The sequence below is a fragment of the Staurois parvus genome, unplaced genomic scaffold, assembly GCF_062004578.1.
Source record: "Staurois parvus isolate SC_StPar_1 unplaced genomic scaffold, SC_StPar_1.0 ptg001090l, whole genome shotgun sequence".
In the NCBI taxonomy this organism is placed as follows: Eukaryota; Metazoa; Chordata; class Amphibia; order Anura; family Ranidae; genus Staurois; species Staurois parvus.
The window spans coordinates 1,561,370-1,583,954 of NW_028318886.1; the positions used below are offsets into that span (position 1 = coordinate 1,561,370).

The 22,585-nt window shown below is 40.7% G+C and overlaps 1 protein-coding gene across 1 annotated transcript in view; it reads left to right on the forward strand.

The window, feature by feature from the left end:
* Nucleotides 1-15,801, forward strand: part of REEP4 (receptor accessory protein 4) — a 34,234-nt gene extending 18,433 nt beyond the window's left edge. The window contains exons 5-8 of the mRNA XM_089658707.1: nucleotides 2,020-2,133; nucleotides 6,203-6,335; nucleotides 7,337-7,497; nucleotides 10,227-15,801. Of these exons, the coding sequence (XP_089514833.1) occupies nucleotides 2,020-2,133; nucleotides 6,203-6,335; nucleotides 7,337-7,497; nucleotides 10,227-10,292 (474 nt within the window). The 3' untranslated portion in view covers nucleotides 10,293-15,801. The remainder of the gene's footprint in view (nucleotides 1-2,019; nucleotides 2,134-6,202; nucleotides 6,336-7,336; nucleotides 7,498-10,226) is intronic.
* Nucleotides 15,802-22,585: the final 6,784 nt, after the last annotated feature.

The window sequence follows — 22,585 nt, forward strand, 5'->3', positions numbered from 1 at the left end:
CTTAATACCCTTTGTCTTTCACCATGTAACTTCATGAAAGGTGAGGCGGACCATAACCTAGCCCCCTGCAAAAGATACTAGTGTGTTGTGAACACCTTATGTCAGTAGTGGTGGCTTGAAAAGAAATAATGGATATGATAGGGGGAGGAAACAAAAAAAAGGTGAGAAAAGAGTACCTGTGTGGAACTCCTACTGATTCATCAGCTACATTATGAAGAAGGTTGTAAATACTGCATCCAAGAGGACCAAACTTTTCCAAACTATTGCTTGTCCGGGAGGACACAAGTTGTTGTTAAATTATTTTTTTCAAGAGTATTGACAAGAACCTGACTTGTCCCCAAATAATATATGTATGTACTGATATACTTTGGTAACTAAGTAATAAATAGGTTATTTAGGTCCATAAATGTAATTTTTTGTGTTTCTTTTTCCTTTCTTTTTTTTCCTTTTTTTTTTTCCTTTTTTTTTTTTTCTTTAAATGCTGTTTGTGTCTTTAAAATACAGCTACTTCATTATCCAAATCCCTAGTCTGCTTCCCCCTACAAAAAGTGATCTTAGATCTTTTATTATTTCATAACACTGACTACTTATGCAGCACTTTGCATGCTGTACATTCACATCAGTCCTTGCCCTCAAGAAGCTTACATGCTAAGGTATCTCACATACACATATTAGGGCCAATTAACCTACTAGCATGTCTGTGGTACATGTTTAAACGGTGTTCCTCCCTCCTATGGGTAGTAATGACAGTTCATACACTCTCTGCTCCTGGGTCAAGGTGGTACAGATTTCTGTGAAGATGCAGCAGGATGAAAGAGGTAAGGCAGGCCAGGCCATTCATTGTGCAATTTTCTTTCCTTCAGCCACAGGCTGAAGGGAAGAACATTTCTTGATTAACTGTGTTGATGGGGGAGTCCCTCCTTTGCACTACTGTATTCTGTTTCCCCACCACCAAAATACAATGATCACTGCTGGCGGCTATATCCACCGGAAGTGAACGAACCTAAGAAACCTGGTAGGCTGGTTGTTCTGCCTTAACTGGCTGGATTTTAATCTGTCTATGGCTGGTTTAAGGTTCAGTGGGGTGAAGAGTTGGACCTTGCCACACCCACTATTGCAGCACATTTAATTTGTGCTCTGTAGCCTTGGCTACTCTTTGCTTACAGTGCTGCAAAGGGCTGTCGTAGGAGAGCTGTACAATGGTCGATGACATGAGCGATTGTCATGTGAGATGTTTGGTTGTTTCCATTCACTCTTATCTACACTGAGGGATTCCATGTCTGGCTGCAATAACATTTTGGAGCACGGGGATGGCCCCAACTAGCAGTATAAGGCTTAATGTTGTCTGTCTAGGTGCCAAACAAATTGCAGTTACACACAGTGCTTTTAAGTATTTAAAAAAAAAAAAAAAAAATCCTTTAAGAGTGCCTAAAGAATGCACTTTGTACTGCCACATCATGTATACCTTTTTCATGCTTCTGTTTTAAATCCCCCTTTCTGTGTCTCTTTTGCTTTTTTATTCTGCATGGCTTCATTATTATTCTCCCCGTCCATACTCGACCATTCACTCTGAATGATATGCTGATTACGCTCTCCTGATTGCTATCCTGTGTTCTTTCACACATATAATAGTTGACTCTTTTATGCATTACACTTTTGTATGGCTGATAACAGTACACCATGCCATACTATATACTTTCAGTGTAGGCCAGTTGTGCGAGTTTCCCATTTTCTATACCTGCTTTGATAGGATGGCACATGACAAACACACTTCTTGTGAACTCTAATAGTTTTCCTTCTGCTGTTATGAGCCTCTCCACACTGGGCTGTGATATGAGTCCTCAGTGATGGAGCTGCCTTCAGGCTACTCCCAGATTCCAGCAGCTTCTTCTGTCCTGACCTGTTTCTCCTCTCAGAGAACAGCTGCTGGAAGAGTGTCTGAGACCTGTAAATAGCTCAGTGTTAACCCCTTTCCTGCTGAGCATGACTCATGACCTGAATCTCTGTTTTTCTTCCTAGGAGATAGATTCTTATATTGTACAAGCAAAGGAACGAGGCTACGAGTCTGTGGTCACTCTTGGTCGAAAGGGTCTGAATATTGCCGCTAGTGCTGCCGTGCAGGCAGCCACTAAGGTACTTCATGATAAGTTTTTTTTGGGAGGTTTTCCTATTAAAATACCAAGTGAATACACAGAACAGTGAACATTGGTGAAATATTGTTTTCATAAAGGGGTTCTGTAAGCTATACCATTTATTAAAATGTCTGCCCCAATGTGGAGCCTCCGGTATCCCATGGCATTCTCTCTGGTTAATGCAGCAGAGAGAAATCTGATTGGTAGAGAGGCTTGTCACCTGACCATGACAGCTGATGTGTGTCTGTCTGCTCCATTTAGAAAAATAGTATTTTGCAGCAGATGGCTAAGCACATGTATAAAACGATTCCCCCCCCCCCCCTAAATAAATGGAATTGAACAGAAATATATATTCTACAGTTACAACAAATATGACTATAAATCAGAAGGAAATTCCTCCTGAACATCCCCAAGTAGATAAGGGCTACACATCCAGTTAATTTATACAATATCATGGTGGGAACTAGACAGGATACAAAAAACATACAAGCATTCAGAACAGAATCCGACACGAATGAGTCTGAATTACTCACAGCCAAGACATTCAGGTAACTTGGTTCCCCCTGGTGGTGAAATTCCAAATCTAATAAATGTGTACTATTGTGTAATATGTACAAGGGACTGCTTGTGACAGCTTAACAAGAATGTAAATAAAGTAGTCCATATGGCAGGTTTTGATACAGTAAAATGTTTATAGCAAAAGGTTCAACTGTGAATAGGTTATATACAAGAACTTTTACCAATGTGCTCAGATTTACAATTATTAATGTGAGAATATTATTATTTTAATTAGCATTCACAATCTCTGTACCGAACAAACTTGTAAACAAAAAAGATAATACAGTCCACACAAAAAGTTGAAGCACACTTGTAGTTTATGAAGTCAAAGAAAGTATAAAGTACCAGCAACAGTTGTGAGCATATCCATGCTTTTTGTCAAGCTTGTAAAGGAGGAGTATAGCAATGCATATTGGCCCCATACAATCTCCAACACACATGTGATACCTGAGGATTCCAACTTAAAAGGGAAAAAATACCAAATGCAGTTTCATAGATGAATCGACATAACATCTGATCCAAAATATCAGAATAATTAAAAAAAAAATGAATAAAACACTTTATCAGTAACATCAGCTTTATTGACTTTGTTGAATGGGAATGTTGGAAAATTATCATTTGATCAGCAGCTGCAGCGCTGATTAGTGTTTTTTGATAGCAGAGGAATCCCTGCTGTCATTACACAATAGCACAGAGGGGAGGAATCCTCCATCCACCTTGCTTGTGTGTTTTGGTCACAAAGGGGTTTATTTACTAAAGCTGGAGAGTCCAGAATCGGACTCCCTTCTGCATAGAAACCAATCAGCTTCCAGGTTTCATTGCCAAAGCTTCATTGAACAAGCTGAGGTTAGAAGCTGATTGGTTTCTATGCAGAAGGGAGTCTAATTTTGGACTCTCCAGCTTTAGTAAATAAACCCCAAATTGTCTATGGCTAGCCTTAATCAGTCTGCATTTTAGGGGCTGTCCTTGAAAAAGAAGTGTGTGGTGTGCTTCTTCCCTTTTTTTTTTTTTTTTTTTTTTTTTTTTTTTTTTTTTTTTTTTCTGCCATCATGCTTACCTAGGTGGTTGCAGCATTAATCTGATGCTGCATCTGTCCTCTGCTCGATCTAAAGGTGAGAACTGAGCAATCAAACACTACTAAACGCTCGGTTCTTCCTCCAGCTCTGAGCAGAGAGCAGTGGCTATCGGTCACCGCTGTCTGCTCTGCTTGCATTATGTAAGCAGAGCACATCAATAAAATAAAAAAAAAAAAAATCCTGTTTTTGCTTTGAAACCTGTACTGAAAGAATGCTGACTTCCGCATTGAAAATTCTAGTTGTGGTGATCAGTCATTTTTAAAAACGTTTCAGTTACTGACCTGTAATGAGTGTGTAGATCAGGAATTTTGAATCTGTATACTTGTACCAGATCAGTATTTGAACAATGGACTGCCAGACAGCCAGAGGTCAGCAATGGTAGCCTACATATGTTTTTAATTATATATTGAATTTGAAGTGTTATTAAACTGCAATAGCAAAATTTTATTATATTGCAACTCACAAATTCTTAGATGTGATGGCTGCATTTGTTTTTTGTTTTGTCTTTTTTTCCCTTTATTTTCATTTGGTGATCCAGCCAGTAAGTCTGTTTTTCAACAAAACAAACTGTCTTGCAGATATAGCAGCTAGAGGGTTGAGACAAACCATTTACCACTGACAGGAGTGCTTACTATGACCAGCTTTTATTTATGTAAAACCTTTATCCTAAAAGGAACAAAAATGTTGCAATCGCTGTAACTGATTCTAAAGTGTTAACTGGAGTTCAGCTACAATTTTAGTATATCGATATCTACTAGTTCATCTAACACTTCCCTCCCCCAAGATTAACAATGCTGCTGTCCAAAGGTTCCGTCTGTGCTCCTTCACCCAGAGTGGGGGCCCTCTAATATAGGAGGTGTGTCACTGGTGAGATCATCAGGTGAATACAGAGGTGGGGGAAGGGGGGCCTAAAAAATGAAAACTAATGCAGCCACCACATTTTAGGATTGGTAAACTGCAATATATTACATTTTAGGTTTGGGGTTTAATACTGCTTTAAGGTACATGTGGACATGTAGTTGTTTACAGTTGAATTGAGCAATTACAGGGGATTATGTTATGTGGTAAAGAGTTTGTCATTAACCCCTTCACGCCTAAGTGTAAAACAAATCTAAATGCCTAAGCACAATTTTGCAACGTTGACATGTGTTAGTAAAACTGTACATATCACAACTACTTTGTACATCCAGGTGGATTATCCCATGTTTTTTTTTTTTCAGGACAAATTGGGCTTTCATTTGGTGGTAAATGGTAATGGATATAGCCTGATATTATATATATATATATATATATATATATATATATATATATATATATATATATATATATATTTTTTTTTTTTTTTTTAAATTTAGCTGTGTTTCTTGTTAGTACCATAACCTACCACCAAAGAACAACCAAAAATAAGTACGGTATGTTATTTGTTGTTTGTACCCGTAGTACAAGCTCATAAACAATAGTGCACATTTTTGTTTGTATTTTTTTTTTTTTTTTTGACCTTACCTTTAAATCCTGACCTTGACCCAAACACTAACCCTGGCACTGAACTAGATCAAGCCTTGATCTAGGTATTTTTTTCTTTATTTTAATATTTGTAAAAAAAAAAAAGTGTGGTGTTTTTTTTGTTTTTGTTTTTTTTTTTTTTTTCCCCTCTGTTAGGAATTAGAAAGATACAATGTATCTCTCTCCTCCATTCATAGAGAGAGAAAAAAACAAGTGGGCGGGGATGTACAGTGACCGGTCACTGTGATCGCCAATCAGAGGCTATCACAGCAATCATGTGACCAGGAATCGGGAGTCCCGGGTCCCGATTGTTAGAACGGGACCCAGGGCTCTCAGTGACACCGCGGTCTTTGTGCTGGGAGCACGCCGTGCAGCATGCTCCCAGCACAGACAGGTACGCAAATATGTGGCCCACGGAAAACAGCCCAGTTCTGTGAGGCCGCATATTTGTGTTACGTCGGCGTCAAGGGGATAAGTGTAGAAAATGGATTTGGCTGTATGCACACCTTTGCATTCTGGTAGCGTGTAACATTCTGTAGTGCCATACATTTTGTATGGCACCCCATGCAGTATGGCAACACACCTACATTGTAGCACACTGCAGCACACAGTAGTTTGTTGCGTTAGGGGAAAAAAAAAATTTAATTTTAAGCATGTTGGGTGTATTGGCAGTCCATCCATTTTGACTGGAACACAATTAACACTGCGTAGATGTAAATGGGCCCTTCATGTATATCTAACCATGAACTGACTGATCACCTATACTGAAGAATTATTTGGCATACTTTTAGCTATGTATTGGGGGAACCAGTGCCTACTACAATGGTTGGTTTCACTGAATTTGCTAAGATTCGTGGTTAACATATGTGTTTGGTTTTGTTGTATACTGAAACATGGCATTGTTTTTCTATAACTAGCACATTTTATGTTTAGGGACAAGGAGCCCTGGTTGGGCGTCTGCGCAGTTTCAGTATGCAGGATTTACGGGAGCTCCCGGATGATGCCCCAATACACTACAGAGACCCACTTTATCCAGATGCAGCTGATCTCCAGCGACGCCCCATAGGTGAGTCATGAATAAGGAGAATTCACTATATTTTATAGTACTAGCTTGAAGTCTGTTCTTTTTTTGTGGTTTATATAGCTATGGTTAAGTAACTACCATAAATCTACATCTAGAAAATGAATATATCATTAAATCACATATTGAAATTGCAACATACATTATTGCCATTGAAAAAAAGAACCATAGGAAGGGACTTATCAGTCAGCCTGTTTTGTATGCTATCTACAGGTTATAATAATGTATGCAATCTGATCAGCACATGGGTGTGTTGAAAATGGAGCCGTGAATCTCAAGTTACAGCATTTGTTCAGACCCAGACATCTCCAGGCAGTCTGTGTTGGCTATATTTATTTGCTAAAAAGGAGCAAAAGTTCAACACAATTCACCTTTCAGGACAATCCACAGCAGTAAGGAGGTTTTTGTTACTCCTGGAGTTCTAAGTGACAAGGCAGTTCTTGGTTTTTTCCTGTAGTTTCACATTAAAGTAGATCAACTACAGCCAAAAAAAAAAATTCAGTAACACGTGTAGAAAGTGGAATGTTTACCTGCCTCTGCTTGTAGTTTGGATGGAACATTTTTGAAGGAACAGTGTTGTGGAATGCAGTAATGGGCTTGTGGCAGGATATGGATCTTGTCTGCAGTGCAAGTTGTGTCTGAGCAGTGATGAGAACCAGCTATAGAATATTCTGTGAGAGTTGGTGAGTCGATGGATAGTGTCTTGCCTATTTGAAGTAAATACTATGTTTTCTTGTTGTGAGGTTGTTTCTTAGCTAGTATAGACAAAGTACAGGTTTTGCTATTTGTACTTTCCTTGAATAAGGCAGGGAGTGTACAGAATAAGAAGGGGCAAGAATTAATAGGAGATGAATTTTTGTTGACCAGGTGGAATTTTCCATTTGTTTGTTTTAAAGTACTTTATTTTGCTGATTTGTGATTCTCTATATGTCACGTGGATGAAATGCTGGCTTGGGATTTGTTAAAAACTGAACTTATTTTTGCAGGTTATACCACTCAGTCCCAAGCTGACAGTGACTCTATGGATGAGAGGTGGTCTGATTCAGAAACCAGAACTTCAGCGAGAACACGAGGTGGTCTGCCTCCAAAACCATTACAGAGGAGCCAAAGCCTAAAGGTCACCAAGAAGAAGGGGCTAAGCAGAGAGGTGAGAATCGGCCTATTGCAGACACTGTGTTAGCATTATATATACTGCTAAAAGCACTCTATCCTGCAGCAGATTCTATAGGCTGCCTAGTCCTATTGTATTATGCCTCATTTCTTATACAACACATTGCTGCTGTACTGTATGTCTTGGTTTGCTCAGAAGCACTTTGGGCCCATTCACACTAGGGACTTCATGTGGGTTGTACGGGGGGGGGGGGGAGATGGGACGGAGTGGGTGAGAGAAGAGGGGGTAAATGAGATGGAGGGTGGGGGGGTAAGAGAGCAGAGGAGGGGCGGAGGTTACGGGAGGCTGAGATAGAGGGAAGGCAGTTCAAAAGAGAGGGGGGTGAGAGAGGAGGAAAGCGGGCAGGTGAGGGGCTGAGAGAGAGGGAGGACAGTTCAGTTGGGAAGGGGGGGAGGGAAATGGGAGAGGGGGAAATGAGAGAGAGGGAGTGAGTGAGAGAGGGAGGGGACAGAGACAGGGGAGTGAGAGAGGGGGGCTCCCCTACCCCCCAATACTACACTGGGTGACACCCCCCCCCCCCCCCCACTTCAAATTTTATAGTGCAGTCTGTAAATTCCTTTTAGCAGGGTGCAAGGTTCCCCAATCATCAGCTGTGGTAAAGGATTCAGTGTAACAATAATATTATGGACTCCTCTCACCTTCCCACTGCCCACCAGCTCCATCACCATCAGCGTGTGGCAAGGCACTACCACTCCCTGGGACCCCAACATGCTCTGCCACTATGTGAAGTGAAAGGAGAGCTACTTCCAGGATCTGAGACTGCTTCCTCCTCCATTCCCAACATTGTCAGCGGCAGTCCTCTGCTCTTTGGGCACACGTTTCTCCCGCCTCCCCATCCGATCCATTCTGCCACATCCTGATCAGAGCCACATTCCTGTCTGAATAATGTGTCCAGGTTTTGAGGCAGCAACATTATTCAGACAGACCTAAATATGCTGCCTCTGTTTGACATCTGTAGAGCCTCTCATGGGGCCTCTTACTGACCACGGGCCCCCAGGCAATGCCCGAATGGTCAGTCCACCCCTGGCAGCATGCCGTATAAATGGTCCTGTACTTCTGTATCTTACAGTGTCCTATGTTATACTAGGTCACACACCATGTGGTGTTATACACATTGTACAGACTGATATACAGACAATTTGCAATAAACTAGAATAGGATGTGCATACATCTTACCACAGAATGCAATAGCACTAGCAATCTATGTCCAATAGGGGAGTTTTCCCTTCACTTCCTGTGCCACAGCCAAAATGGGAAGTCACCAGGATTCCCTCACTTTGGAGGAATTTCCTATGTCACCAGGGTTTTCAGAACTAGTATCCCCACTGGAAAATTTCACCTTCTATTACTCTTCTGGTGTCAACTCAAAATTTGGGTTTTTTTTTTTTACTTTCATTTTTTTAAGACATTGAGAGGGTGAATCTCCCTAACGGGGGCACAGAGAACAATGAAAACTGGCAGGCGTTCTAATTCTTCACTCTATCTATAACCAAGTTTTTTTGCTTTTAGTTACACTTTTAACAGTGAAAATTGTTTACTTATATGCATTTCAGCTGCATATTTGGGATCTTTCTTGGCATTCTACTTTAAAGCAATTTATAAAGGTTACGATAGTGTTTTTTTTTTTTTTTTTTTTAAATTAAAATTAATAAACGTGGTATACTTACTCTGCAATGATGTTGAACAGAGTTGCCCCGAACCTCTTCCTCTGGTGTCTCTTGACAGTGCTTTCTGTTCCTGTTTTTCTGTGTCTGCCGCCATAACAAATCACTTACTAGGGGGGCTAGACATGTAGGCTCGCTCCCAAGCTGGGCTGTGTGTCCATAGACACACATGATGCAGCTTACCAACTCTGCCCCCCCCTCACAGGATCCACTGATCCCCCGCTGAGCAGAACAGAGTGGGCAGATGACAGGTCCATGTCTGCTCTGCTCTGATCTGTCCAGATTGGGGGTAAGTGGTTGTAAACTGACTTCCGGTCTAAAGGATTACATGGGCCAATCGATCAGGTCCACCTGAAAAACTAACAGTCAGACCTGATTGCATAACCTGTGCGAGAAAAGCCTAATATAACATTTAGGGTCCATTCACACCAGCCGCCGCTTTATAATACAGCGGCTGGTGTGCTGTGTGGTGCACTGGTTTTCTTTTGTTTTTTTGTTGTTTGCTTACAAACTTTATTGAAATGTCACACAGTTCAATTGGCCACCATGTGATGTGAGGTGGTGTCTCGAGCTGTGCTGGAAAAAAAGAAGCATGCGCTACTCTTTCTTCAGTGCACTGTGTCCGCACACTACTGCAGCACACAGGAGAGAAGGCATTTTTCCTTTTGCCTGTCCTGTGGTGGGACTGCACTGGAATAACCACTCAGAGCAGTCCTACCGCATCTGGTGTGAATGGACCCTTAAGAAACATGTTCCTGGGTCATCATAGCTGTTTGACATGTGTTCTAGGCAGATCTATGCAGCGGTTTATTCTGATATGACAGTACATCCATGACACTCTGGGTATGAGACCTGTATATTATAGATATGATGATATGGATGTCTTATACCCTGATCTTCATGACTGTATTGTGTATGTGCTGTTCCATGATTTTTCATTGCTGTTTAAAAGAGCCCCCTCCCCCAGCCAGTCTTGGCTGACTCTGCAGCATTTCATTCAGTGCCTGACCTCTTGTAATTGTTCATGTGATTGAATTGCAGGGATCTGCAAAGAGCAGTAGACCACGAGCGAAGAAGAAGGTGGTTCAGTCTGAATCAGAGATGTAACCAATGGAAACAAGGAGTATATCTGAGGAACTCGCTCCACCCACGTCCTCAAAGAAAGCTGAAAACACTGAATTTTACTTTCCTGCTCACACTGGCTGTGTGTTACAAGGCATGCCTTCACAGTGTCCGTCATCTGTAAATATTGGATATGTGTTGCTGTCTGTCACTGTATCTGACGGGATGTGTCCATGTGTACAAGTACATGCAGATCTATAGATATGTCTCACTCTACAGATACAGTTGTTTTTTTCTTTAAAATTTGTTTTATTCTTTTGCCTGGAAAAGCCACGTGTCTCCTTGCTACCAGTCTTTAGGTCATTCTAATTAATCAGTAATATTAGGTGTGGTTTACTGAGGCCCCTCCCTTTGTCTGCTGTACAGTGCTGTTACACATGACTAAATAGAAGGGCTGGATTCCTGGAACTAGAATTTAATGGATGGGGCTAAATACCTTACCTCTCTATATATTGCTCTTCTGCCTCTTATCGCTGTCACATTCCCTTACTCTTAATTCCTTGATCTCATCCTAGGAAAATAAAGTCTTACTTTACCAGGCATCCAGATAGAGACTAATCTCTGTAATTAAAGAGAGATCAGAATCCTGCATGGTTGGAAGTAATGGGAAATTGCCACTCCACTTTTTAACGGTTCCTTCTACAATTCTCCCATATCCTTTATTTTTTTTTTTTCTGTGCCTTTGTCTATACTAAACTTTTACACCTCAAACCAGAGTCTGAGAAGCCGCCGCATTGCTGTGCTCCACCTTTCACAGGCTGCGTGCCTTTGTGCACACTTTGGTAGTGTTCAACATGCAACGTTTGCACAATTGTTCAGTACTAATGAGTCCAGTTTATGTCCCTAGTACCCTATAAGCTTGTTACTCTATTGAGTATTTTTTAATTTTTTTTTTTGATGATTGGGATTGGGGATTCTGGATCTGTCTCCTGTTCATCTTTGCTGTTTGACTTCTGTTAGACTCTGATGCACCTTCCAGTTCACCGTTGGGCCATAATTTCTAGAGCTCCTAATACTATGCATTTTTTTTGTAGTGAAGCAGCTACCGAAAAGCCAAAGAGATGTGAGCAGTCTGTGGGAAATGTGCAGCTCAGGATTTACTTGTGTGTAGCAAACTTTAATGTGTGTTTTTCATGGCATCAGAATTCTGGAGTCTTGCACCTGGGCAAACCCTAATGTTCCATACTTGTGTATTGTATTGTACAGTTGATCACAGGGAAGGGTGTAGGTAGTGGAATGTGATTGGAGAGCTCTACTGTCATGCTGCAGTGCCTGTTTTGACATTTCTTGTGTGGGTTTATTCTATGAATAATGCCAAGAGCCTATTCACTTTACTAAAATCAGGCCAAAATAAAATAGACTGTGATTGGTTGCTGTGGGTACTTACATTTGCACATCAATTTTATCCTTGCACTTGTTCTTGAATAAGCATAGAAACATAGAAAAGCAACGGCAGAAAAAGACCAAGTGGTCATTCGTGTCAGCCCCAGAGACATTAACAATGTATTCCTACAGACATGTGGGTTGGGTTACTAAAGATGGAGAGTGCATAATCTGATGCAGATCTTTATAGAAACCAATCGGCTTCCAGGTTTTTGTCAAAGGTTAATTGAACAAATTGAAATTAGAAACCAATACCATGCACAGCTGCACCAGATTTTGCACTCTCCTGTTTATGTAAATCAACCCCATTGTATTCCATATATAGGTTTTGGGTGTTCATTAGCAGTGTTTTGAAAGTTCTTTGCTTTTGCTAAAATGTTACCCAAACCCTGAATGAGCTGTCAGCACTTGATGCTTTTTTCATAGACAAGCATAAAACAGCCTACACTAAGGTTTGAATCCACCTTCTTGTACTCCGCACAAGCATGTAAGGCAAGGAAGACAAATTATATTCATCTTGTTCTTTGATAATTTTCTACTAGGTAAAAAGGACATAAGAGTAAGTGTGTTGTCCTATAGAAGCGTGTTGTATAGACGTTCTTAAAATGTTTACACTTCTTGCTGGTCTTATTGGATACCTTTTCAGCCTTTACAAGCATAACAAATCAAACTGATATTGAATACTACTTGTATTGTTTGATTTTTCCTTGTCTTACCAAATCAGAAGGTGGAATTAGATTTTAAAGGGGTCCTGCCTTTTGTCTAAAGCGTGCGTAAGGTAATAAAATGTTTGTAGTTCAGTCACCTTATAGTGCCAAAAAGAACCTGCGTTAACATGCAGGGGTTAGACAAAAAAAATGGATACAGTACATAATTTGCAGGTGTGAACATTGTGACCTGTTAGCACTGCAAAAGAGAAAAAATGTTACATCACTTCTGCTTTCAACACGAACAGGTGGGAAGCCTCATTTTCGTCATTCACTGTGAGCGCTGCTAGTAATACGGAGTCATGTCAAAGCTTACTTGGCTTCAAAGAGGGCAAATTGTTGGTGCCCGCTTAGCTGGTGTCTCTGTGACTGAAGTTACTAATTTATTTGCCATGTTGCCAGGTAGAGTATCAAAGGTTATGACGGCATATACCATTTCCGGGAAACCAACGTCTGATGAGCATAAGCACATTCGACACGGTCAAGTGACTGAAAGCGACAAAAGGAAATTGTGCAAGATTGTGACCCAGACATAAACAAATGATGCAAAAGTGACTGCAGAGCTCAATCTGTCTTCACCGGACTGAGAGTGAGCTCTGCAGTCACTTTTGCAGCAGTTGTTTTCTTATTCTGGGTCACAATCCTGCGCAATGTCCTTTTTTTTTGTCTTTCAGTCATTTGATCATGTTGACCGTGCTTCTACTTCTCAAACAATGTTTTCCCGGAAACTGTATATGCCGTCATAACCTTTTGATACTGTACGTGGTGGCACCTCCAGTCAGAGGCGGTAGCTAAGCGGGCACCGACAATTTGCCCTTTTTGAAGCAGACATTACTCCGTATTACTAGCAGCGCACACAGTGAATGATGATAGTGAGGCTCCCCACCTGTTAGCCTGTTACATCACTTCCGCTTTCAAAGCAAAACATGTTGTCACTTTCACACCTGCAAATCCATTGAGTATTGTTTTTTTTTGTTTTGTTTTTTACCCCTGTAGCATGACAGGAAGCTACATGCCTCTGTTGCTTTAGGCATAAAAACCAACTTTATTGTTCTAGCGCTGTTGAGAACAATATCCAGCTACTCTCCGGAATGTTTCGCCCCCTACTGGAGCCTAATTGTTGAGATGTGAGAACCTGCAGCTGAGATGGTGACAACTATGATCCTTTTTGAGAGGTACAGGGGGCACTAAATACTTGCATTAGCCCTTGAATTGCCTGTACACGGGCCTTACTTCCTTTCAATCTAAGACTAAGCTCGGTCCCCTCTGTGGACTCTGCCCCACCACTGTCAGTGAGAAAATACAGCATATTCTGTACACTGTGTCTTTAGGATTTGACACTAGAACAATAGAGCCAGGCTTAGCGCTGGAAAGGAACAGCGCTTATTCATGACTTGGAAGACAGTTGAGTCCCTGTGTACAGTCATGATCTAGGATCAATGGAGATCCACAGACCCACTGGATTTCTAATGGGACTGGTAGATGTCTGCACTACAAACCTTATTGTTGGCTTAAGCACTTTTAAGGACAAAATCGAGTTTGTCAGAAGATCAGGTTTACTTTAAGTTCTGCAAGTTGGCAATGGACTACCAGCCACAAAGCTTGCTTTAAGGAGCATCTCCAAGCAACAAATGAAAACCATCACGTTTAATCAGTTAATCTTAATATGTTTATTTTATATGTCTGTGTACCTAGATTCAGCAAACCTGTGCCCCTTTGCCACATGACTCTTTGCTGTGCACATTCCTCTGTGTCTGCAAATGTATTGTAGGGCCCTTACTGTGTTTCAATCTTAGGAATTGGTGTTACTAGACTTTAAGTAGTTGAGTGGCCTGGTGCCCTTGTTAAGGCTATTTTACATTTTAAAGCGTATATTTAGACTTCTAGCATGCTATGGTGCTGGGCAAAATGATCTTTTATCTATGCTGTAAGCATTCTGTGATCAGAATATATACAGTAGTCACGTGCACAGATACTTTCTTGCAAATGTGCCTCTGATGCTTGCAGGATACACAGTTGCTATACACTTCTGTCAGTTATTGTGAAGGTATGTGTACAACACATTTTGTTGGGTGCGCTAATTTATTTTTAACTATTCCTTATTTTTTTATTGTAATAGTATTTGATGATTTTGATTTAAACAGCAATATGTTGTACTGATTCAAACCAAGAATAATTAGCAATATTAGTACATAAAAAAACCTTTAACAGTCTAACATTTAAAAATTGGACCTTTTCTCCATTTGGAAATTAAAAAAAAAAAAAATGTGATATTTATATATTGTGTATCTTCTCTTATGGCTGTACCTTGAATTACTAGTAGTTCCCCAGTGGAACATACTCTTCTATGGTGAAACAGACTCCTAGAAACATGGGTCTGTTAGGGTTAACTAGTTAGGAGCTGGGAGACATGTTTATAGGTTTTTTTCCTATGTCAAATCTGAGCATGGATACTCATAAAGGCTCTACAAATGTTCCCAGATATAGTTGAGGGGACCTAACCCTGACTTCTATGTGACACAGAATTCTCATTTCTGGAGTGGTAGAGAATACTTTACTGCTTTTCCAGAACTCGTAGACCACATGCTTATTTCAGATCTGAGATTCAGTGAATGGGTTCAGCTTCACTGCCCTAGAACTAGCAAGTGGCATATAAGTTGGGGTCAAGCCACTAGAGCATTCCCATACAAGTGTTTGCCTTGTTGAAAGTTCTCTTTAAGATGACGAAGGGGGTGATTTTACCCTTTTATACACAGGCTATACACTCTTTAATTTATAAGTCTTTTACCAACTTTGAAATTACCAAAATGTCCTAGTTACCCACATCAGTCTGATGGCCATATTGAATGTCTTTGTTATAAAGATACAGAACATTTGTTTTATGTTTATAGTTAGTTTTTTTTTAATCTGGGGACACATTAGTTTTGGAGTTTTTTGGGAGGGACTTGGTTATAAATTTGCTCACAATTGCACTCTATCTCTTTGTAGTCCTGAAATTCTGATCCCACGTCTATGAAAAATAGAACTACAAAGGTCCTTTTGTCTTTATCTATGTATGTATATATGTTAAATGTCTACTGTATATGAAGCTGCTCAGTGTTCTGGTAATGGAACAGCCTAATGATTTTCCAAATATGATGAATTCCATGTATTGTGAAAAAGCACATTTATTATACAGGTGCCAAAGTTTTAGCCACCACTGGTGAATAGACTGAGAACTGTGCTGTCACCTGATGAACAAAGTGTCCTTTGCTCATGTCAAATCTTTGTTTACAAGAAAATCCTTATGTAGCTAGCAGTTTTCACCTCAAGTGCCTGCTATTTCTTACCAGTTTTATATTTTTGGTAATTGCTATCCTTTTTTTGATATCCCTGTAAATAAATTTTTTTTTGTTTCACTGAAATTGTATAGTTTACTTTTTTCTATTAGGTGATTAGCTTTCAAGGGAAAGTGTTGATGGAGTGAAAGTTAGGTTTTGTGTGTGAGAGAGAGTGTCATTTAGATAACCTGGGCCTGTATGCATGTTTTGTGAGATGAATGGTGTAATTTTATGGCATGCAGGGTGTGTTGTTGTTTGTTTGTTTATTTTTTGTGTGTGTGTGTCATCAGTATGTGTGGTAAAAGCAGGTTTTGATCATGATTACAGGTACAATATGGTTGGGTTACCGAAATGGGTTTTGAGTAAATCAACTGAAACAGACCTGCAGTGTTCACTTGCAGCTTTAAAAAAAAAAAAAATGGACGTGTGACTCCCTTATCCCATATGCAAAAGATCTAATCAATGCTTATTTAACTTTAATATACAGAATATTACATGCAGTTGTTTTTTTCCCCACTTTTTGTCCAGAGTTCTTCCGCTCCACCAGTTCTGGTACTGCTGGTTGGTCCCACGAACCCCTTCTCATTGGTTGTATGGAAACCCCCTTGTTGACTTCATCATGTACAATACAATACCAGCAGCCATGGGAATTTAATTCATCCTAACACCAAGGCATGACTCCAGGTCGATTTTAGAAGAAACATTGTAGGCAGGCAGGTATGATTCTAATTATAGAAGAGACCTACAGAGCAACAAGTGTCATACTGCCAGCAATATTTCTCCTTTAAAGTGAAACTATAGCTTTAAAATGAAGTGTGGGAAATAAAAACAAAAATATGTGGATGCAATCCCACTGCAAGGGAGCATTGTTAGGTTTCCTGGCATTGGGTTTTTAAGGACTGAGCTCAATCTGATACCGTCTTGGAAACTAAGACTGAAGCCAAGACAGTCCCTAACAGTGAATACACCAGAAAATAAATGGATCTGTGACCAGGCCATTCAAGAGGCTGAAGAGATGGAACCCTGAAGGAAGACCCAGGTGAAGATGGAAGATATTAGCAAAATATAGCATTAGACTGGATCCTGTCTGATGTATGTATGTTAGTTGGGGACCTTGCAATGTACACTCCTTGAGGGTTAGGGACTGATGTAAATGTACCTTATACACTGCTCAAAAAAAAAAAAAAATTAAAGGAACACTTTGAAAACACATCAGATCTCAAAGGGGAAACATATGCTGGATATCTATACTGATCTGGACTGGGTAATGTGTTAGGAATGTAAGGATGCTCCATCATTTGATGGAAATTAAAATTATCACCCTACAGAGGACCAAAGTCAGACACCCTGAAAATCAAAGTGAAAAAAAAAAACGATGCAGCAGGCTGGTCCATTTTGCTGAAATTTCATTGCAGCAACTCAAAATGGTACTCGGTAGTTTATATGGCCCCCACGTGCTTGTATGCATGCCTGACAACGTCAAGGCATGCTCTTAATGAGATAGCGGTTTGTGTCCTCTGTAAGTTGATGATTTTCATTTCCATCAAACGATGGGGCATACTTGCGTTCCTAACACATTACCCAGTCCATAGCAGTATAGGTATCCAGCGTGTTATTTTTCCCCATTGAGATCTGATGTGTTTTCAAAGTGTTCCTTTAATTTTTTTGATCAGTGTGTGTATGTCCAAAACTGGTTTAGTTGCTCATGGGTCTTTCAGAAAGAGTGACTTCAAAAAGATGGACTGAGCTTCATCCAAACATTGATAATAAAAACACTACTGTTTTTGATCTTCCTCCTCTGCAAGACCTGTGAGTGCTTCTAAACCTGTTTATTGATATGGATTTCTTTGTGGGTAAGCACCTGGGCATTTATCTGAGTACTGTGGGTACCTTTTGGAACTATTTTTATATATATATATATTATACACAGTGAAGGAAATGCGTATTTGATCCCCTGCTGATTTTGAATGTTTGCCCACTCAAAGAAATGATCAGTCTTAAAATCAAATGGTAGGTGTATTGTAACACTGAGAGACAGAATAGCAACAACAAATTCAAAATAAATGCATGTCTAACAATATGCACTGAACTGCATGTTCATGAGGGAAATAAGTATGTGATCCCCTATCATTCAGCAGGATTTCATACAGGTAACAAGCTTAGATTAGAAGCAGTCTCTTGAAGGGAGTGCTGCTAATCTCATTTTGTTACCTGTATAAAAGACACCTGTCCACAGGAGCAATCAGATTCCAAACTCTCCACCATGGCAAAGACCAAAGAGCTGTCCAAGGATGTCGCGGACAAGATTGTAGACCTACACAAGGCTGGACTGGGCTACCAATCTATCGCCAAGGAGCTCGGTGAGAAAGTGACAACCGTTGGTGCAATTATTCGCAAATGGAAGAAACACAAAACTGTCAGTCTCCTAGGTCTGGTGCACCATGCAAGATCTCACCTCGTGGAGTGTCAAAGATCATGAGAACAGTGAGGAATCATCCCAGAACTACACGTGAGGGTCTTGTCAATGATCTCCAGGCAGCTGGGAAAACAGTCACCAAGAAAACAATTGGTAACACACTACGCCGACAAGGATTGAAATCGTGCAGTGCCTGCAAGGTCCCTCTGCTCAAGAAAGCACATGTCCAGGCCCATCTGAAGTTTGCCACTGAACATCTGAATGATGCAGAGGAGGACTGGTTGAAAATGTTGTGGTCGGATGAGACCAAAATCGAGCTCTTTGGCCTCAACTCACTGTGTTTGGAGGAGGAGGAATGCTGCCTATGACCCCAAGAACACCATCACAACTGTCAAACATGATGGTGGAAACATTCTGCTTTAGGGGTGTTTTTCTACTAAGGGGACAGGACAACTGCACCGCATCAAAGGGACGATGGACAGGGCAATGTATTGTCAAATCGTGGGTGAGAACCTTCTTCCCTCAGCCAGGGCACCGAAAATGGGTCATGGATGGGTGTTCCAGCATGACAATGACCAAAAACACACGGCCAAGGCAACAAAGGAGTGGCTCAAGAAGAAGCACATTAAGGTCCTGGAGTGGCCTAGCCAGTCTTTAGACCTTAATCCGTTTGAAAATCTGTGGAGGGAGCTGAAAGTTTGAGTTGCCAAATGTCAGCTACCAAACCTTAACTTGGAGAGGATCTGCCAAGAGGAGTGGGCCAAAATCCCTCCTGAGATGTGTGCAAACCTGGTGGCCAACTACAGGAAACGTCTGACCTCTGTGATTGCCAACAAGGGGATTGCCACCAAGTACTAAGTCATGTTTTGTAAAGGGGATTGAATACTTATTTCCCTCATGAACATTAAATCGGTGCATAATTTGTTAGCCATGCATTTCTTTTGAATTTTTGGGTGCTATTCTGTCTGTGTTTCAATACACCTACCACTTGATTTTTAGACTGATCATTTCTTTGTGAGTGGGCAAACATTCAAAATCAGCAGGGGATCAAATACTTATTTCCTTCACTGTGTGTGTGTGTGTGTGTGTATGTATATATATCATTTTTTTAACACACTGTCTTGAAAAGGTATTCCTACCCCTTGGAATTTTCCACATTTTGTCATGTTACAACCAAAAATTTAAATGTACCTTATTGGGATTCTATGTAATAGACCAACACAAAGTGGCACATAATTGTGAAGTGGAAGGAAAATGATAAATGGTTTTCAAAATTGTTTTACAAATAAATATCTGAGAAGTGTGGTGTGCATTTGTATTCAGCCCCCCGAGTCAATACTTTGTAGAACCAACTTTCACTGCAATTACAGCTGCAAGTCTTTTGGGGGATGTCTCTACCAGCTTTGCACAGCTAGAGAGTGAAATTCTTGCCCATTCATCTTTGCAAAATGGCTCAAGCTCTGTCAGATTGGATGGAGAGCATCTGTGAACAACAATTTAAGTCTTGCCACAGATTCTCAGTTGGCTTTAGGTCTGGACTTTGACTGGGCCATTCTAACACATGAATATGCTTTGATCTAAACCATTCCATTGTAGCTCTGGCTGTATGTTTAGGGTCGTTGTCCTGCTGGAAAGGGAACCTCTGCCCCAGTCTCAGGTCTTTTGCAGACTCTAACAGGTTTTCTTCTAAGATTGCCCTGTATTTGGCTCCATCCATCTTCCCATCAACCCTGAGTAGCTTCCCTGTCCCTGCTGAAGAAAAGCATCCCCACAACATGATGCTGTCACTACCATGTTTCATGGTGGGGGTGTGGTGTTCAGGGTGATGTGCAGTGTTAGTCTTCCACTACACATATCATTTTGCTTTTAAGCCAAACAGTTCAATTTTGGTCTCATCTGACCAAAGCACCTTCTTCCACAGGTTTGCTGTGTCCCCCACATGGCTTCTCGCAAGCTGCAAACAGGACTTGTTCTTATGGCTTTCTTCTTGCCACTCCTCCATAAAAGTCAGATTTGTGGAGTGCACAACTAATAGTTGTCCTGTGGACAGATTTTCCCACGAGCTGTGGATCTCTGCAGCTCCTCCACAGTTACAATGGGCCTCTTGGCTGCTTCTCTGATTAATGCTCTTCTTGCCTGAGCTGTCAGTTTATGTGGACAGCCATGTCTTAGTAGGTTTGCAGTTGTGCCATACTCTTTCCATTTTCAGATGATGGATTGAACTGTGCTCTGTGAGATGTTCAAAGCTTGGGATATTTTTTTTTCTTCAATAACCTAACCCTGCTTTAAACTGCTTCACAACTTTATCCCTGACCTGTCTGGTGTGTTCCTTGGTCTTTTGTTATGCTGTTTGTTCACTAATGTTCTCTAACAAACCTCTGAGGGCTTCACAGAACACCTGTATTTATACTGAGATTAAATTACACACCGGTGGACTCTATTTACTAATTAGGTGACTTCTGAAGACAATTGGTTCTACTAGATTTTAGTTAGGGGTATCAGAGTAAAGGGGACTGAATATAAATGCACGCCACACTTTTTAGATATTTGTAAAAAATGTTGAAAACCATTTATCATTTTCCTTCCGCTTCACAATTATGTGCCACTTTGTGTTGGCCTATCACATAAAATCCCAATAAAGTACATTTATGATTTTAGTTGTAACATGACAAAATGTGAAAGATTTCAAGGGGTATGAATACTTTTTCAAAGCGCTGTATGTACACCATATTGCCAAAAGTATTGGAACACCCTCCAAATCATTGGATTCAGGTGCTCTAATCACTTCCATGGCCTCCGATCTATAAAATCAAGCACCTAGGCATGCAGACTACTTCTACAAACAGTTGTGAAACAATGGGTCGCTCTCAGGAGCTCAGTGAATTCAACCGTGGTACCATGATAGGTTGCCCCCTGTGCAATAGTCCATCACTGAAATCTCGTCGGTACTATATATTCCACGGTCAACTGTTACTGGTATTATAAAAGTGGAAGCTACTGGAAACAAAAGCAACGCCACAAAGTGTTAGGCCATGTAAAATGACAGAGCGTGGTCAGCGCATGCTGAAGTGTGAAGAAGTTGATAAAGACCGCCAAACTTTGTGTGGCCTTCAGATCACCACAACAACAGTGCATAGAGCACTTCATGGAATGGGTTTCCATGGCTTAGTAGCTACATCCAAGCCTTACATCACCAAGTGCAATGCACAGCGTCGGATGCAGTGGTGTAAAGCATGCCACCACTGGACTCTGGAGCAGTGGAGACGTGTTTTCTCTGGCTGTTGTGATGGACATGTCTGGGTTTGGTGGTTGCCAGGAGAACGATACCAGCCTCACTGCATTGTGCCAAGTGTATAGTTTTGTGGAGGGGGGATTATGGTGTGGGGTTGTCTTTCAGGGGTTGGGCTTGGCCCCTTAATTCCAGTGAAGGGAACTCTTAAAGTGTCAGCATACCAAGACATATTGGACAATTTCATGCTCCCAACTTTGTGGTACAGTTTGGTGATGGCCCCTTCCTGTTCTAACATGACTGCGCACCAGTGCACAAAGCAAGGCCCATAAAGACATGGATTAGCACATTTGGGATGGAGGAACGTGACTGGCCTGCACAGAGTCCTGATCTCAACCCAATAGAACACCTTTGGGGTTTAGAGCGGAGACTGCGAGCCAGGCCTTCTTGTCTGACATCAGTGCCTGACCTCACAAATGTGCTTCTGGAAGAATGGTCAAACATTCCCATAGACCCACTCCTAAACCTTGTGGACAGCCTTCCTAGAAGAGTTGAAGCTGTTATAGCTGCAAAGGGTGGGCCAACTTAATATTGAACCCTACGGACTAAGATGGGATGCCGTTAAAGTTCATGTGTGTGTAAAGGCGGGCATCCCAATACTTTTGGCAATATAGTGTGTGTGTGTGTGTATATATATATATATATAGTTGTGTTCAAAATAAGAGCAGTGTGTTGAAAAAGTGAATAAAGCTCAAAATCCTTCTAATAGCTTTTATTTCCATACACACAAATGCATTGGGAACACTACACATTCTATTCCAAATCAAAACATGAAGAAAAATATATCAAATGTATCAAATTTGAGTTGTTCCTCTAAAAAATTTAAGAAAAGTGATTATTAGACTGTTCAAAAAATAGCAGTGTTTGTATTCTTCTTTAGAAACCCAAACATTCACTATATAAACTGAAAAATGTTTGAAGATTTTGCTTTCCTTTGAATCAATTAATATTTAGTTGTATAAACACTGTTTCTGAGAACTGCTGTACATCTGTGTTGCATGGAGTCAACCAACTTCTGGCACCTGTGAACAGGTATTCCAGCCCAGGATGATTGGACTACATTCCACAGTTCTTCTCTATTTCTTGGTTTTTGCCTCACAAACTGCATTTTTGATGTCACCCCACAAGTTTTCTATTGGATTAAGATCCGGGGATTGGGCTGG